This window comes from Monodelphis domestica, chromosome 2 (genome assembly GCF_027887165.1).
Source record: "Monodelphis domestica isolate mMonDom1 chromosome 2, mMonDom1.pri, whole genome shotgun sequence".
In the NCBI taxonomy this organism is placed as follows: domain Eukaryota; kingdom Metazoa; phylum Chordata; class Mammalia; order Didelphimorphia; family Didelphidae; genus Monodelphis; species Monodelphis domestica.
The window spans coordinates 223728265-223748497 of record NC_077228.1 but is presented as its reverse complement, the minus strand read 5'-3'; the positions used below and the strand labels follow the sequence as shown (position 1 = coordinate 223748497).

Sequence of the window (20233 nt, the reverse complement as noted above, 5' to 3'; positions counted from 1 at the left end):
GTGACAATCAATAACTTTGAATGTTAATGGGATGAACTCACCCATAAAACAAAAACAAATGGGAAACAACTTTAGCAAAGTTGCAGGATACAAAATAAACCCACATAAATCATCAGCTTTTCTATATATCTCCAACACAGCTCAGCAGCAAGAACTAGAAAGAGAAATCCCATTCAAAATCACCTTAGACAAAATAAAATACCTAGGAATCTACCTCCCAAGACAAACACAGGAACTATATGAACACAACTACAAAACACTCGCCACACAACTAAAACTAGACTTGAACAAATGGAAAAACATTAACTGCTCATGGATAGGACGAGCCAATATAATAAAAATGACCATCCTACCCAAACTTATTTATCTATTTAGTGCCATACCCATTGAACTACCAAAATACTTCTTCACTGATTTAGAAAAAACCATAACAAAGTTCATTTGGAAGAACAAAAGATCAAGGATATCCAGGGAAATAATGAAAAAAAACACATATGATGGGGGCCTTGCAGTCCCTGACCTCAAACTATATTACAAAGCAGCAGTCATCAAAACAATTTGGTACTGGCTAAGAAACAGAAAGGAAGATCAGTGGAATAGACTGGGGGAAAGCGACCTCAGCAAGACAGTATACGATAAACCCAAAGATCCCAGCTTTTGGGACAAAAATCCACTATTCGATAAAAACTGCTGGGAAAATTGGAAGACAGTGTGGGAGAGACTAGGAATAGATCAACACCTCACACCCTACACCAAGATAAATTCAAAATGGGTGAGTGACTTAAACATAAAGAAGGAAACCATAAGTAAATTGGGTAAACACAGAATAGTATACATGTCAGACCTTTGGGAGGGGAAAGGCTTTAAAACCAAGCAAGATATAGAAAGAATCACAAAATGTAAAATAAATAATTTTGACTATATCAAACTAAAAAGCTTTTGTACAAACAAAACCAATATAACTAAAATCAGAAGGGAAACAACAAATTGGGAAAAAATCTTCATAGAAACCTCTGACAAAGGTTTAATTACTCATATTTATAAAGAACTAAATCAATTGTACAAAAAATCAAGCCATTCTCCAATTGATAAATGGGCAAGGGAAATGGATAGGCAGTTCTCAGATAAAGAAATCAAAACTATTAACAAGCACATGAAGAAGTGTTCTACATCTCTTATAATCAGAGAGATGCAAATCAAAACAACTCTGAGGTATCACCTCACACCTAGCAGATTGGCTAACATAACAGCAAAGGAAAGTAATGAATGCTGGAGGGGATGTGGCAAAATAGGGACATTAATTCATTGCTGGTGGAGCTGTGAACTGATCCAACCATTCTGGAGGGCAATTTGGAACTATGCCCAAAGGGTGCTAAAAGAATATCTACCCTTTGACCCAGCCATAGCACTGCTGGGTCTGTACCCCAAAGAGATAATGGACACAAAGACTTGTACAAAAATATTCATAGCTGCGCTCTTTGTGGTGGCCAAAAACTGGAAAATGAGGGGATGCCCATCAATTGGGGAATGGCTGAACAAACTGTGGTATATGTTGGTGATGGAGTACTATTGTGCTAAAAGGAATAATAAAGTGGAGAAGTTCCATGGAGACTGGAACAACCTACAGGAAGTGATGCAGAGCGAGAGGAGCAGAACCAGGAGAACATTGTACACAGAGACAAACACACTGTGGTATCATCGAACGTAATGGACTTCTCCATTGGTGGTGGTGTAATGTCCCTGAACAACTTGCAGGGACCCAGGAGAAAAAAAACACCATTCATAAGCAAAGGATAAACTATGGGAGTGGAAACACCGAGAAAAAGCAACTGCCTGAATACAGAGGTTGAGGGGACATGACAGAGGAGAGACTCTAAATGAACACTCTAATGCAAATACTATCAACAAAGCAATGGGTTCAAATCAAGAAAACATCTAATGCCCAGTGGACTTACGCGTCGGCTATGGGGGGTGGGGGGGGGAGGAAAAGAAAATGATCTATGTCTTTAACGAATAATGCTTGGAAATGATCAAATAAAATATATTAAAAAAAAAAACAAATGGGAGAGTGGATTAGAATACAAAATCCTACCATATTTTTTCTACAAGAAACACACCTGAGGCAGGTAGATACTCACAAGGTTAGAATTAAAGATTGGAGCAAAACCTATTGGGCCTCAACTGATAGAAAGAAGTCATGGTAGCTGACAAAGCCAAAGTAAAAATAGATCTGATTAAAAGGGATAGGGAAGGTGAATACATCCTGATAAAAGGGAATGTAGACAACAAGGAAATATCAGTAATCAACATGTATGCACCAAATGGTATAGCATCCAAATTTCTAAAGGAGAAACTGGTAGAATTGAAGGAGGAAATAAATAGTAAAACTATACTAGTGAGAGACCTGAACCTATTACTATCAAATTTAGATAAATCAAATAAAAAAATAAATAATAAAGAAGTAAAAGATGTGAATGAAATCTTAGAAAAATTAGAGTTAATAGATATATGGAGAAAAAATAAGGACAAAAAGGAATACACCTTTTTAGCAGAACATGGTATATTCACAAAGATTGACCATGTATTAGGGCATAAAAACATGGAAAACAAATGCAGAAGAGCAGAAATAATAAATGTAACCTCCTCAGATCATAACACAATAAAAATAATGATCAGTAAGGATACATGGAGAAACAAATAAAAAATTAATTGGAAATTAAATAATATGATTCTCCAAAATCAGTTAGAGAACAAATCATGGAAACAATTAATAATTTCATTGAAGAAAATGACAATGATGAAACATCCTTTCAAACTCTATGGGATGCAGCCAAAGCAGTACTCAGGGGAAAATTTATATCCTTGATTTCATATATTAACATATTAGGGAGGGCAGTGGTCAATGATTTGGACATGCAAATCAAAAAACTTGAAAGTCAACAAGAAATTCCACTGGGTTATACATGTATTATCACTCAATACCTATTTTCATATTTTTCATTTTTATAATAGAATAATCTTTTAAAAACCAAAAACTCCATATCCTATACCCATATAAACAAATGATAAATCATATGTTCTTCTTCTGCATTTCTACTCCCACCTTTATTTCTCTCAACGTGGATAACATTCTTTCTCATAAAAACCTTGGGATTATCCTGTATCATTGCATTGCTATTAGCAGTAAAGTTGATTATGTATGATTGTGCCACAGTGTTTCAGTTTCTGTGTACAATGTTTTTCTGGTTCTGCTCATTTTGTTCTGCATTAGTTCATGGAGATCTTTCCAGTTCATATAGAAATCAAACAGTTCATCATTACTTATGGCACAATTGTATTCCATCACCACCATATACCAAAATTTTTTCAGCCATTCTCCTTTCCTTATTATCTCTTAGGTGTACAAACCCAGTGGTGGTATTGCTGCATTAAAGGGTATGTATTCTTTTAGAACCCTTTGGGTATAATTCCAAATTGCCTTCCAGAATGGTTTGATCAATTCACAACTCCACCAGCAATACATTAGTGTTCCAATTTTGCCTACTATGTTGTAGAGACAATTGCTGGTTCTGTTTCCCAAGGAAATTAGGGAAAAAAGGAATGAACCTATACATTCCAAAATATTCATAGCAGCTCTTTTTGTGGTGGCAAAGAATTGGAAATTGAAGGTATGTCCATCAATTGGAGAATGGTTAAACAAATTGTATTATGTAATTTTGATGGACTGCTAATGTAACAAAAGAAAGGATGACCAGATTATTAAAAAAAAAAGAAAAAAACTTGGAAAGAACTATATGAAGTAACGAAGAGTGAAACAAGTAGAATCAAGAGAACTGTATATAAAGCTACAGATTTAATATTTGAAGAATAACTTGCGAATGTTCACCTCCAGAGAATGAATTGAGAAATGGAAACATGGAAGACATCATCTATATATACTTATCTGTTTGCTAGATGATGTCTTCAATGGTAGGAAGAGGAAGGCGGGAATGAGATACCTGTAAATAAATTCTATTAATAATAAAAAAAAAAGATATAAAAAGAGCAAGCAAACCCATGAATGGCAGGTATTTGGAGTTGGCAGTTTGTGCTAATTAAAAATACAGGATTACATTTTATCTGCTCTTGTGACAGAAATTTTCTTATTTCAATGATACATTGATATTTCCATTTTCCCTGAAAACAAATTACAGCAGTGGATATTGAAGTAGCTTGTTATACTCAATTTAACTTTTGCTTTCCTGTTAGAATGAATATTTTGTCTGAAGTGTTCTATTATTAGAGACACTTTATAACAAGATATAAAATAAGAAACATTTTGACTCTCGAGAGCTCTTACATATACAGAATTTTTTAAAAATTGGATATTTTAGACCAGAGGTGGGCAAACTCTTCTCTATAGGATAAATATGGCAGTGAGCTAAGAATGTTTTTGTTGTTAAAATTTTTAAATTACATTTTAAAAATCTAAAGCCATTTTTATCTTACAGGCCAATTCAAAAATAAAGCTAGAATGTTCAATGAAAATGAAGTCTCTAAGCTTTATTGAGTCAGAAGTAATGCCTACTCTAGTGTGCAACTTGATTTATCTTACTATAATATGCTTTTCATTCTTCTGATATTATGTTTTTAATGTAACTTTTACTCAAAAAATTATGTGTAGGCTGTGTGTGATGGGCAATGCTTGAACCTCACACTCACTAGAAATGATTCAAAGAGAAGGGAGGGTGGATTAAAGGATGCAATTGAAAGAAGCATATGACTTGTGAAGAAAGGATAAAAAGTGAAGAATAAAGAGAAAAAAATGGGATGGAGGGAAATACACAGTAATCACAATTGTGAATGTGATAAGCTCATGCATTCTGATTAAATAGAAATGGATAGCAGAATGAATTAGAAATCAGAAACCCAAAATATGTTGCTTAAAAGAGACACACTTCAAACTGAAAGACACACAATTAAAATAAGAAGCTAAAGCAGAATCTGTTCTGCTTCAGTTGAAGCAAAAAAGGAAGGCATAGAAAATACTATCTCAGAAAAAATCCAAAAATAGACCTAAGTAAAAGAGATAATCAAGGAAATTAAAATATTCTAAAGAGTACTATAGGGCATGAAGTAATATCAGCAATATTTTAATAATCAACTAAGAAAAACTTAGCTGTTCTGATCAATGCTATGATCTAAGACAATTACCAAGGACTCATGATGAAAAAGTAAAGAAAACTCTGTAAAGAAAACCAATGAACTCTAAATGCAAACTGAATTATAATTTTTCACTTCATTTATTTTTCTTGCTTTTGTATGATGCAGCTAATGCAGAAATAAGTTTTGCATAATTTCTCATTTATAACTGATATCATATTGCTTGCCTCCTCAGTGGGTGGAGGAGGGAGAAAGAAAATTTTGAACCCAAAATTTTACCCCTCAAATGATAACAATAAATAAAAAATTAAAAATTTTTTTGATCTCTCTCTCACATAAAGATTATGTGTAGAAGGATGTTAAGGAGATTCCAATGATTTAACAAGATCAGTGGGTTTTTAATATTTTGCATATAATCCAAAAGGACAGATACAATCTAATTCTGTTCTGCTCCCAGTATTTTATTTGTTAGTAATTATTTTTAGACGATGTCAAGAATTAAATAATTTTCACAATAACAAATCCTGGAATTCAGCTATGAGAGAATCATATTTCGTAGTGTTCTAGTATTTTGTCCCCATGGATATTTCTTTGTTATCCCAGGAGAAAGAGTTTAACCATTAAATATGGAGCATGTAGTTGATTACTCAAACTGCTCCATGTTTTACCTTAGACAATGTAAGGGCATTTGTTCACATAATAGGTCAAAACTCAAATTTTCACATGTCAAAAATTCTATAACCTTGTTATAAAATCTTTCTCAGTTAAGGTTAATCATACATTATTAAAATGTGTCAGAGGCAGGATTTGAATCCATTTTTTTCCTAATTTCAAGCCCAGCACTTTTCCCACTGCATTTTGTCATTCAAGATTTTTATCCCATTAGAATGAGGCAGAGATTTTAAAAAATCACTAGCAGTTAGGAAAATGCCTGACATAAGTGCTTAATGATAATAATAGTTTATGTAATAGCTAGAAATTATATAGCATTTTGAGGTTTACAAAGAACTTTACAAATAGTCTCATTTTATCTTCACACCAAACCTGTCAGGTGCTAGTATTTTCATTTTACAGATAAGAAAATTGAGGCAGGCAGAGATTAAGTGACTTACTGAAGGTTCATGTAGTTAGTATGTAGCTGAAGTAGGATTTGTAGTCAATCAGGTCTTCCTGATTCAATGTCCATCAACTAACAGCCTCGTTAGTAATTATCTGATTGAATTTCATTTCCCAAAATAACCCTAGTATCAAAGCTATAAAAGTATCATCTTTAATTTTATTGGGAGTTTGAACAATGACATTTATGAATAGCTTCTCCCATATTAAAAATATTTCATTTGGAAAAAAAATTTTTGATACCTGAAGTAATTTGTTCACAAAGTCAAAATTCTGATGAATTTTGTATTTGTTTGCAAAACAAGTTAATAGGTCTTTCTGACTATAAGCACATGTAAATCAGTGAGGATAGATAGCTTTCTCTCTCTTTTTAGATAGACAAACATAATAACACTTTGATAAAAAAAAAAAGGGGGAGTAGAGACCAACCCACCTTTTTTTTCCCAGCTACTATTATAGCTCCATTGTAGGACAGATCAGTTGTTCCATTTTTGTTTTCAAAGTCATCTACTTCCAGAACTATATTCTGATGCTTCAGAGAGCTTACAAAATCCTCAATGTTTGACCCTAGTAAGTAATTAAGAATAAGACAGCAGGAAATAAATTGTTATTTTTTCCAAAAAAGTTCTACATTTAAGCATCTCACATTGCATTAAGTTGCATTTATATTTATAATAGCAAAAACAATTGTGCAGGACTTCAAAAGATTCTACTAACATGGCATGAATCAAAAATATTTTTGTTTACTCAAGTTCTAATATTGTGAAAAACAATTTATCAAATTAACATTGCAAGCTTCTTTGTTATGATTTTTAAAAATATTTTTAAATCTCCAAGTAATATGAAAAATTTCCTCATGACCACCTATTTTTCAGGTACTGAAACTCAATTCTCTTCAGTTGTCTACTTAGCTACTCTTCCCTCCTGACTTAAAATTTCATCATTTAGCATCTATACAAATGTCTTTCCCAAAATTTAGATTTCATTTTATATGAGATAATTTAATGTATCTTCTGTTCTCTAGAAGCTTTGCCGAACACTTTAATCCTTCCTATAATCCTTTGTCTGCAATATATTCTCTCAGAAATCACTATAGACTACATATACATCATTCCTTATGAGAGAGATTAGTGGTATCCAAAGTAGAGTCCTTGTGTAAGGTGATCCATAAGGGTATGGAAAGATAATATTAGATTTTATAAACTTATTTTTAAAATTTAAAATAGAAAGAAACTAAATTTTATAACTGGATGCAAAGCAGATGCTCATTAAATGGGGAGTGATTAAATGAATGGTGGTACATGAATGGCATGGCATATTTCAGTGCTGTTAGTCAAAGAATTTATTAAGAACCTACTATGTCTCAGGTCTTGTGGTAAACACGGGTTACTAAGAAAGACTTTAAAAAAGTTGCAGTCCAATAGAGGAGACTATGTAAATGAATAATTTTCACAAAGCCACCTTGGAATTTAGCCACAAGCATTTTGAAGTGTTTTTAATACAGGCAAACTACATAGAGAACAAATTGGAAATCATTAGTCAGGGTAGGGCACTCAAATTAAGGGAAATTCAGAAAGATTTCTTGTAGAATGTAATCTTTTAGCTGGGACTTGAAGGAAACTAGGGAGGTCAGGAAGTGAAAATGAGGAAATAAAGCATTCTAGGCATGGAGGAGAGTCAATGAAAATAGAAATGAGAAATACATAAAAGCACAAGAAGACATGAATTCATTTGAAGTGAAGTAAGCAGAACCAATGTAACAATTTATGTCATATATAATACATCTGGTAACTACAGAAAAGTCAATGGAAAAAAAACAACTACCACAACAAAAATATCAAAATTGAATGGTCTCAAATAAGATATGATAAAATATATTTCCTTTTCCTGTTCCAGTGTTAGGAGACTATGGTTGTGCAAAACTATATATAATAGAATTTTTTCATAATTAGTTATCTTTGAAGAACTTTTGATTTCTTTTTTTTATACAAGATAACTATGTGAAAGGAGAAGGTAAGGGATATACTGGGAAATGTAGGTGGTCAAAAAAATTTCAGAAGGTAAATGAAGGTTTATAGATATTTGGCAGGAATAGTAACACCAAAACCCTTACTAACCCTGACTGTGAGATGGTCACTCATTTGTCTATATGAGTGTGTTGACAACATTTCTATCATTTGTTCATTTGTAATGTATTGTGAAGTATTTCAGTTTGTGAGCCCAATTAAGTGACTTCATAGATTTTATTCTATAATGTTAAATTAACTAACTTAAAAAGTGAACAAAAAGCTTAGAAAGACTCCTGCAAGAAAGTATAGATTGAAGATAATGTTAATCGTGGGAATAAAAACAAACAAGAAAATGTTAGTGCTGACATCTCCCAAACTCTTGTATGAGGTCTTTGCCAATAATTTTAAGAAATTAAAAATAACTTACTCAGTTTAAAAAAGAATTCACCAAGAAGATTGAAAAATGGCATGGCATCTTTATCATTAATGATGAACCTCTCCCTCCAATATACATTGTACCATGAGATATCAGCAAATGATAAAATGAAGTTATGTTTAGTAATACATTTAAAAATTAAGTTTTTAGTGCCAAAACATCTTGTAATTTCTATGAAAACCTTAATATATATTTACTTAAATTTGTTAACAGAAATTTCCAGCCTGTTTAAAAAATATTCTATATGAAAAGTCTGAATGAGTTTTGAATTTATTTAAAAAAAAAACCATTAGCTTCCTCCAGAGTGGACAGAATGCTGGGCTTTAAGCCAGAAAGATCTAGTTTTGAATCCTGCCTCAGATACTTACTAGGTCATTAGGCATGACCTTGGGAAAATCACTTGACCTCTTTGAGCCTCAGTTTCCTCATCTGTAAAAATAGAAGTAATGATAGCATCCACCTCATTAGACTGTTTTTTGAGATCAGATGAGACAATATATATAAAGTGTTTTGTAAGCCTTATGAAATTGCAAAAATGATAGCTATTATTACTTCTATCACTACCAACAATCACCACTACTATCACTATTCTGAATAGTTTATAAGAAGAAATGATTGACATCAGGGAAGATGAAAAATTGCTAGTCAAATTTCAATAAAAACTTTTGAATATTTGTCAGATGAGAGTGAATATTATGATTTAATAAGTTTAGTCCAGCAAATGCATGTCTTCTACTTGAAGCTAAGTCTCTTTTTAGTCCATGACAATTGATCAATCAACAAACATTTATTAAGTTCCCACTAGGTGCCCTGAAGCGTCCTGATGAATAGGCATAAAATAATAAAGCAAAAACAGCTGGGCAGAGCCAAGATGGTGGAGAAGGTACAGGGATCCATCTGATTTCCATCAAATTACCCTCCCAACAGTTCTGATATAATTCCTTAAAACAAATTCTGGAGCAGTATAACCCACAACCAGATAAGATGAAGTAATTTTTCAGTCCAAAACAACTTAGAAGGCCAGAAGGGGGGCCTAGTGTACTGAGAAAGGTGGAACACAGTGCCAGGGTAGGCCCCCCAGTAGGCAACAGGCCTGGGGTTCAACTGAAGCATCATCCAAGACTTCTGGAACTCTCAACCACAGATGGTATGGGGGGAGTTGGACAACTGCTCAGAAGGAGATTACAGGGATCCCTTTGCTGGCTCTGGATGCAAAAATTGCATTTGTGTTCCATTGCCTATAGGTAGAACCAGGTTACAGTCCTGAGGCTCAGTCACAGGATGTGAAGGAGCACCACTAACACTTACAGCCACAAGGGAGCAGAGGACTCTGTTCGTAGTTCAAAGGGGTAAAAGAATGCTTGGGGTTATCCCCAGATCAGAGCAAGGCCAGGAGAGTGTTAATACACTTCTCCTTACATCATACCACTGTGAAAGAAATGAAAGCAGATAGATAGCTTTGAAGGCAGTTGCACAAGGAACCTGAAGCTTCAAGGATCAGTGTTCCCTTCACCACAGTTACAGTCCAACTTTAACAGTATTTTAAATTAAGTGAAAAGAAAAAGGCAGGAAAATAAGCAAACAGCAATAAAAGAAACTCAACACAGAAACTTGTTTGTGTGACAAAGTAAATCTAACTTAGAAGACAACAAAGTTGATACTGCTGCATCCAAGAAAATATCTCTAAGAAAATATTAATCTCTCTCAAGCTCAAAAAGAACTAATGGAGGAGTTTTAAAAGGATTTTAAAAATCAGATAAAAGAGGCAGAAGAAAAGTTGGGGAAATAAATGAAAGTGATACAGGAAAATCATGGGAAAAAGAGTCCATAGCATGGAATTACTGAAGAAATAATTTTTAAAATACTGAAGAAATTAATATCTTAAAAACTGAATAGGTCAATTGGTAAAAGAGGCAGAAAAATCCAAAGAAGAGAATTTCTTTAAAAGCATAATTAGTCAAATAGAAAAAATATATATTAAAATGCACTAAAAAGAAAAACTTCTTGAAAGATAGAATTAACCTTTGGGTTAAAGAAGTACAAAATTTCAATAAGATAATAACTCTTTACAACACAACTGGCCAAATGAAAAAGGAGCTACAAAAACTCATGCAAGAAAATCATGCCTTAAAAGTTATAATTGGACAAGTGAAAGCTAATGATTCTATGAGAAATCAAGAAACAATCATAATAACACATAAGAATGAAAAAATATAAGAAAATATGAAATATTTCATTAGGAAAGCAACTTTCCTGGAAAACAAATGTAGAAGAGATACTTTAAGAAATATTGGACTGCCTGAAAACCAAGATGAAAAAATAATTTAGACATCTTCAAGAAATCATCAAGGAAAACTGTCCTGATATTCTAGAACCAGAGGACAAAATAGAAATGGAAAGCATCCAATGATCATCTCTGAAAGAGCTCTAAAAAGGATAACTCCCAAGAATATTATAGCCAAATTCCAAGACTCCCAGGTCATTGCAAACAGCCAAAAAGAAATAATTCAAATATCAGGCAGCTACAATAAAGATTTAGCAGCTTCTACATTAAAGGATCTGGAGTGGAGTGTTGGGGGCATGCTGGAATATATAATTTAAGAAGGCAAAGGAGCTAGGACTTCAACCAAGAATCACTCAGCAAAACTAAGCATAATCCTTCAGGGGACAAAATGAGTATTCAGTGATTTAGAAGACTTTCAAACATATCCAAAGAAAAGACCTAAGTTGATTGGGAAATATGACTCTCAAATACAAGACTTCAGAAAATCATAAAAAGATAAACAGGAAAGCGAAATAAAAAGACAGCCAATATGGTTTAAAAATATACATCCCTGCATGGGAAGATGATTCTTGTAATTCCAAAGAACTTTGCCATTATTAGGGCAGTTAGGAATATACATAGAGAGAAGGTTAGGATATGAGTTGAATATAATGGGACAAGATAAAAAAGAAAATAAAACCAAAGCACGAGAAAAAGGAATGCATTGGGAGAAGGGAAAAGAAAAAAACAGAATGGGGGAAATTATTGCACATAAGAGGCATGAAAGAGCATTCACAGTGAAGGGGGAGATGGCAACAGTGGGGAGGAGAGAATGTGAACCTTGTTCTCATAAGAATTGGCTCAATGAGGGAAGAACATGAACAATCAGTTGGGTACATAGAAAACTGTGTTACAACACAGGAAAGTAGGAGAGGAAGAGGATAAAAGAAGGGGGCTGAGGCTGAGAGAAAAGAGGGTAAATTGGGGGAGATGGAGGTCAGAAACTAAACAGGGATGAATAGGATGGAAAGTAATACACAGTAATTATAATGGTGCAAAATATTTTAAAAGTCTCTCTAATAAAGGCCTCATTTCTCAAATACGTAGAGAAATGAATGGAATACATAAGAATACTAGTCATTCCTCAATTGATAAATGGTCAACTGATGTACATAGCAGTTCTCAAACAAGGTAATTAAAACTCTCTATAGTCATGTAAAAATACTCTAAATTACTATTAATTAGAGAAATGCAAATTAAAACAACTCTAAACTACCACCCCATACCTATCAGACTGACTATTATGACAGAAAAGGAAAATTACAAAACTTGGTGATATGGGAAATCTGGAACATGAATACATTTTGAGGGAGTTGTGAACTGATTCAATCATTCAGGAGTGGAATTTGGACCTATGCCCAGGGGGCTATAAAATAGTGCATATACTTTGACCCAGAAATACCATTACTAGATTAATTTCCCAACAAGGTAAAAGAAAAATATGTGTGTGGGAGGACCTATATATGCAACAATATTTAAAGCAGCTCTTTTTACGAGGGAAAAGATTTGGAAAGTAAGGGATACCCATCAACTGTGGAATTGTTGAGTAACTTATAGTTTATGATGGTAACTGAGTATTACTGTGCTATAAGAAATGACAAGTAGGAGGAACTCAAGAAAACCTGGAAAAACTTACATGAACAGAAGCAGAGTGAAATAAGCAGAACCAGGAGAAGATTGTACAGTAATGGGTATGCTTTACAATGAGCAGCTGTGAATTACAGTTATTCTCAGCAATACAATGATACAAAACTATCCCAAAGGACTCATGATAAAAAATGTCATCTACTTGCGGAGAAAATGAACTGAGTCTGAACCCAGACCAAAGCAAACTTTTTTTCACTTTCTTAATTTTTTTCTATTTGTTTCCTTCCACAAAGTGATTAATAATGGAAAAAAATGTTTTACATGATTACACATTTAAAATCTATATGAGATTGCTTATCATCTCAAGGGGTTGGGAAATTGTGGGGGAGAGAGGGAAGGGGAGAATTCAAGACTCAATATTCTTTGAAAAATGTTGAAAACTATTTTTACATGTAATTGAGGGAAAAATAAAATTTAAAAAAGCAAAAACAGTTCTGGCATCAAAGGAGAAAATGAAGATAAATATGGGTTAGGTGGAAGGCACTAATAACTTGGAAAACAGAAAAAGATCTCCTGCAGGAAGTGGTGCTAAAGCTGTTTTTTAAAAGAAACCAATAATTTTGGTGGAGATAGTAGGAAAGGAAACATTCCAGGTCTGAGATTCAACCAGGGAAAAGCACAGAATCAGAAAATGAAATTTCATATATAGAGAAAAGCAAATAAGTTAGATTGGCTGGAAGACCATGTTTAAAGGGAACAATGTATTAAAATACTGCAAAGATAACAAAGAGTCAGTTAATGAAAAGCTTTAAATGCTAAATAGAAGAATTTATACTTAATCCTCAGATCTTTGTTACAAATAGTCATGGAACTTTGTTGAGTAGAGATAGGCAGGGTGTGACATGTTCAAAACTGAACTTTTGGGGAAAATGCATTAGGTAAGTCTTATAAGGACAGATGGGGTTGAGCTGATATGAGGCAAGATTCCAATTATGAATTGATAGCATTAGTTGATGGTAAACCAAGTGAAGATATAATGAACTTGGAGCCAGACCTTTGACTGGTTACATCACAAAGTGTTAAACTATGATTAAAAAATAAAGTATATGCAAAAACACTATCACTTAAATATCACATTATTTCATTAATTATTGATCAAGACTTTCATACCATTAATAAAAATGTTTAAATGACAATATTATTCATTTTATCTTTTTGTCCTATTTAGTTTATATTTTGTATATTTATGATATATTTATATAACAGTCTATGTTAACATTTCACATAAAGATATTTGATTATTAATGTATGAATACAATAACTGCTAATTAGTACACATATATTGGCACATTACTATAGCAATTATGGCTATATAAAAATTTAATAATAATAATAAACACTTATAAAATGCTTACTATGTGTCAGATACTGTGCCAAGAACTTTACAATTATCTCATTTGGTACTCATAACAACCATGGGAGGCAGATATTATAATTATTCCCATTTTACAAATGATAAGGAATCTGGGGCAAGGAGATGTTGAATGACTTGCCTAGGATGGTATATTAATACTTTATAATATACATATATTACTTTAATAATATATTATGTGTATTCTAAAGGACAAAATAGTAGGAACAGATTATAAAATAAAAGTGAAATAAATCATGTAAATGGTTAAATTTTTTATATCAAGAATATAAAAAGTCTGGGAGTAGCTAGGTGGTTCAGTGGATAGGGAGCCATGCTCAGAGATGGGAGGTTTGGGGTTCAAATTTGATCTCAGATACTTCTTAGTTGTGTGACCCAGAGCCAAGTCACTTAAGCCCCAAATGCCTAGCCCTTACTGATTTTCTGCCTTTTCTGTCTGATACTCAGTATTGATTCTAAGATGGAAGATAAGGGTTTAAAAAATAGAATGTAAAAAGCCTTCTCAAATAAATGTAGCTCTAGGAGAAGTGCAGTTCATTGAGATCTGGCCTCAGAGACAGGAAGACCTAGGTTCAAATGTCACCTCTAATACACATTGATTTTATGACTTTAGACAAGCTACTTATTTCAGTTCTTACTGACTCTCTAAGCTTACAAGCTGTATAGAAGGTGCATACTCTTTTGAGAAGAGGACATCCTTTCATCAAGAGTTCCTAATAATGGCAATGTAATAACACATCTCATCCCTATGCCCTAAATATAGATACATCATCTTATGTGCAAGTGCACTTGTTTTTATTAAAAATGGGTATACCAAAAGCAATTAGGGAACATAGGATTAGATAATAATCTATTGGCACACTGGTGAATTGGAATAGGTATTTGTTAAAACAAAAGTGATACACTTTAAAATTGTAATGTAATTTCTTCACCTGTATTGTTGACAATTAATAGGCTGCTGAGAGAATGCTGTGACTGCTGCCCAGGAGAGAGGAAATATTCATCAGGGGTAAATCTCCACGGAACATTTTTGTGCAATAGGTCATACACTATACTCTCAAAAGCAAAAGGAAGCAAAGTAACCACCAGCAACAAAGATCTAGGAAGAAGAAAATGCATGTTAGGATAAACTCAGTTTTGTTTTGACTCTGTCAAGAAATAAAAGTGTCAATGACAGTCCATGGCTAGATACTATAACACCATACTAACTCCAAAGGGTTATTAAATGCTCGATAAAGTGTCTTCCACAAAGCAGGTGTAAGAAAACAGTTCCTAAAAGTTGCTTTGGAGTTCTACCTGAATAACTCAGATAATTTATCTGTATTACAGTCTCATTCAAATAATGTAATACCTTGAGAATACTAAACTATATCAAAATTTGGTTATAGGCACTGAGGAAAAAATTAAAGTAAGTCAAATATAATAATGGTAAGTATAATAATGATAAGTAAGTAATAATGACAAAATCATTGGACCAATTTGAAGTTATTTACAAGTTGTTGGATGCAAAGTAGTTCAGTATGTGAAATTACACATGCACATTCACATATATATACATACATACACACGTATACATATATAGAAACATTTTAAACTTCAGGATATTGTATGGTAAACATATAGATGCAAGAGAAATAAAGCATTAAAATATTCTCAGAGGTAGGGGATGAATACATGGCTAGAAATTATTCATGAACATCAATTCTAGAACCAAAATTCTTTGGAATTTTTTTTGCATCTATTATAACAATTTGTTTCTTTAGAGGTATGTTTTTTGCCAGTGGAAAAGCAAACGTTCTTAGGAGTTTGTTTTTCAACTTGCAAACTTTTATTTAACATCTTCTGTGGCACAGTGTCAGGTATTTAAAGGTAAAAGCAAAACTGATTCTGCCTTCAAAGGGGACTGTATTCCATGGAAAGAGATAATATGTACTTACATTTTTAAAATAATTAATTTGACAGACATTAGAAAATATGAACATTTTTAAATTCAATGAAAGATGGAAACACTTTATAAAAGGTATTGTCTATCTAACTGTGATGTGAATCTACCACGTACAGTTTGGTTTTTAAAGAATATATCAATATCATCATGAAAATAACAATACTGTTCAGCTTCAGTGTGTGCCCTTTTGAATTCCATTCTGCTTTCTATGCATTTCATTGTCACTCTTTGTTTTTTTTTCTATCTTTTAGTATCACTTTCCCCAATATTTCATAGTAAGAGGGATCAGGGACTGTAAATTGGGGGACTTAAAATTACATCAAGAAACAAGTATATTGTGGTCATGAGTATCACAAAAATCATAATTCTGTGCTTCATTTAATGTTATAAAGATTGAACAGATTTATGCTAACTTTTTATGAGACAAACACATAGGTAAACTAAGTCAGATTATAGATTATGCTATATTTTAGAGGGTTCACAATGGAATAAATGAGAAGGGAGATTTACATAACACTGGAAAAATTAGGGTCAGGGTTATCTTCCATTACATAGTTAGCTAAGGATAAACTAATAATCCCTTCAGGAAGGTCATCTGGTAGGACTTAACGGGGGAAAATTTTTTAGAGATCAAAAATATGTATTTATCTCTTATATAAATCAGAAGGAATCTGTTACTCACAATGACCGAAGAACTTTCCTATCATGCTTTAATTTTAAGAAGCGAACCCTTGCAACTGCCCAAATCTGTTGTTTCCAGAGAGCCATGCCACTGACTGATTCCATCTTCTCTCCAAAAAGTGAAGCAAAAGTTTGCTCTGGTTCAACAAAGGTTTCAGAATGTCTTGTCTGTTCCTGCCCCAAACTCTCAAAATCTGTGGACACATTGAGAAAAGGCCAACACAAAATGAATCTCTTATAAAAAAAATGGGATTCAAAATGCAACTGTTTCTTTTTTAGGAATATATAAAAAGAGGTCAAATATTTGATGATGCTAACCCAAATCATAAAAGAAACTAATAATGACAATGATTATTTTAATTAAACCCAATAATCATACTTAAAATTTATAAGATATGGAGTTAATCACTGAATGAGTTAAAAATGAAAAAATCAATATTTTATACTTTAATAGGAAAGGTAAGATTGATAAAAGTTATGAAGTATATAAATTACATATAGATATAAATTACAAATGAAAGTGGTAGTTAGTAGAATACTATCTTCTTGAGACAATTGAATGGTTTGTTTCTGTCTTTGTAATGTTGGTCACATAAACCATGCACAGATATTCTCTGCCTCCTGCATGTGACCCCATTTTGGTATGCAGAAGATGATGGGTTTCCTAGATATTTCCAGCCATGTGGTCACTTAGTGCTAAAAGGCAGCTAGATGAGTCAGTGGATAGAACACTGGGCCATGAGTAAGGAACACCTAGGATCAATTCCAACCTCAGATACTTATTAGCTATGAGACCCTGGGCAAGTTACTTGAACTCTATTTGCTTTAATCCACTGGAGAAAGAAATGGCAAACCACTCTAGTATCTTTGCCAAGAAAATCCCATGGAAGTGTTGGCATCCTATGATCCAGGGGGTCATGAAGAGTCAACATGAAGGACTAGAAATATCCATATACCCCAAAGTTGTTCCCTTATTGGTCTGATCTGGCAGTGTTAACTGGAATGGCAAGAGTAGAGTCTTCTTTGGTTTATATTATTGTCTACAATTTTAAAAATCCACTATTGGACCTCACTGTAACAGATACTGAATGGATGAAGATACTGAATGGATGAAGCACTGCTAAGCATTTATTAAATACTATTATGTGCTACTCACTATACTAAGTATTGATGATGCAAATGTGAGAATAATATAATCTCTTCTCTCAAGAAATTTAAAGTCTAAAAGGTGAAGAAGATCCACAAAGGGGAGGCTTTGAGGATAGAGCATACAGCATCACTTAGTTTGGAAATGGTAAAGAAGTTACTATGCAGGTCTGGTTTCAGGCAAAATAAAGACATAGCTGACTTATCAGAACTGTAAAATTAGAATTTGAACCTGAGGACTCTAAATCCCAGATTCCCATGTTCCTTCTCACCACCCTTACATTTTGGAGATAAAGTTTGTGTGTGAGGCTGTCCCTCTCTCTTCTACCCTGATCCCACTGAGAAAGCTGGCTTTATACCAGGCAGGAGAATCTAAATCCCTGGGTTTACTTTTTGTTATATAATTAGGTTTGAACTTCTATTTCTTTTAGTTTTATTTTCTTTCTAATTCAAGTGATTACTAATAAACTTTATAAAATATAATACTTGAAGTTATTGTATATTAATTTAAATTTAACAGAACACAGCATTTCACACCATCTTCTGTGGGAGGGAGATGATAAATATGACTGAATTATAGGTGGCATTGTGTGGAAATAGGCAGGAAAGGACATGAAGTCCTGGATCTGGGCAAGATAAAGTAAAAGCTCACCTATCAGAGTTCAGGGGCAAAGTAGATGTTCTAGTGGAAAGAGAATGTCTGGAGTACAGCAAACATAGTTGCAAAATGACCAGGAAGTGTTGGCTATTAATATCTTATTTTGAGTCCAATAAATAAGGAGTGTGAGTGTTACAACTAACTAGGTAATATGCTGTTGAATAGGGGAGAGGTGTCCAGGTAAAGCATGGAGTAATAGATTTTTTGAGTCCTAGGATGGGACCTTAGGGAGACATGGTATATGAATAGTTATTATTAAAATTAATGTCAGATGATAGCTCTCTTATTAATTCACAATGTATTTGACTTTTTTTTTACCTGCATCATCGATTGTTGTTTTCCCTTCTAGTTTCAAGAATACTTCAGTCAAAGTTGTCATGGAAACGCCATAATTCACAATGTCTTGGCCAATACAATTATCAAGATCACTATAAAGGTCTAAAGAACAACCACAGCATATTAAAACCATAAAAACTTTTACTGAATCTGAGAGTAAATATATTTACCAATAAAAATAGGCATTTTGGATTTTTTTCTATAGAAAAAAACACTCCCTCCAAAAATAATGCATTAGATTATAAATATTTTATGCTGTTCAAAGTATACAAAACCTCATTGAAACCATCTTAATAGACTTTCATAAGAAATAGACAAATTTTAAATATGTTACTCCAAATATTTATAGTGTGTCAATAGTTCATTTTTTCTTAGTGCTTTTGGCTTATATTCTCTCATTGGTCCAGGGCAAGTTTCAAAGAATCAGACCTGCAAAGAACCTCATAGGTAGCATACTCCAAACCAACAAGAATTTGTTTTATAGTATGATCTCCAATTTAAGTCTGTAATGAAGGACTCACTACCTTTTGAGCCTATACAATCTACTTTGGATTGTGCTAATAAATTAGCAAGTTTTTCCTTGCATAAAACTAAAGTCAACATCTTCAAAACTACTCATTACTTATAATGTTTGCCTTCTGGAAAATATTCATTACTTTAATCCCTCTTTCTCAAAATAGCTCTTCAAATTCCTTATTATAACTATTGCATATCTTCTCTGAGTGTTCTTCAAAGTAAAACAACTTTAAGATCCTTCAATTTATTCCCTATACATAGTTTAAAATCTTCTAACCAACATAATCAAACTTGCTAAGGGCATATTTAAATCTGCCAATGTCTTTTCAAATAGTTATTTTTCATCCTTGTTGATATGAATTGGCCCTAAGGTTTACTTTGTCACATTAGTATTATTTATAGATTTCCATTTTTAATTACCCATGTTATGTTACCTGGAAATAAATCTGTTCTTTCCAGAGGCAGTGTGTATACAAGCTTTTCTTCTCTTTCTGCAGTTAATTTGGCATCAGGAATGTGGTGTTTAATGAGTGATGTTATTCTTTCTGAGTCACAGGATTCATTTTTGTGCAAACTGAAGTATAATAAAGAAAAAAAAGGTATATCTTATTTGCATTTGTCCCTGTCACCACCACTATCGCCTTAAAAAAAAATTAAATGTTTAATGTATCCATGACATTTACCCGGCTTTTCAGAAGATCAAAAAAGAAGTTAAAAAAAAAAAGAAAATTCCAGCCTTTGAGACATTTATGAGTTTGGGGTAGTGGAGTTAAGACATAGTCATATGAAAGAACTAGAGTGATAAATTATAGGTTTTACTCTTTAAATGTTGATTAATAACTTTTTATAGGCTTTACTCTTTAAATGTTGATTAATAAATCTTGTGCCTATATATAGAGAGGGTAC

At 33.0% G+C, this 20233-nt stretch overlaps 1 protein-coding gene across 4 annotated transcripts in view; it reads right to left on the bottom strand.

Annotated features, from left to right (window-relative positions):
- The window catches only part of LOC100029133 (ABC-type organic anion transporter ABCA8-like), a 118179-nt gene that overhangs the window by 44956 nt on the left and 52990 nt on the right, over positions 1 to 20233 (bottom strand). For all 4 annotated transcript variants that reach the window (XM_056817241.1, XM_056817240.1, XM_056817242.1 and 1 more), the window contains 5 exons: positions 19762 to 19901; positions 18794 to 18913; positions 16673 to 16865; positions 14978 to 15144; positions 6692 to 6825 (listed from right to left, as the gene is read on the bottom strand). In XM_056817241.1, the coding sequence (XP_056673219.1) occupies positions 6692 to 6825; positions 14978 to 15144; positions 16673 to 16865; positions 18794 to 18913; positions 19762 to 19901 (754 nt within the window). The remainder of the gene's footprint in view (positions 1 to 6691; positions 6826 to 14977; positions 15145 to 16672; positions 16866 to 18793; positions 18914 to 19761; positions 19902 to 20233) is intronic.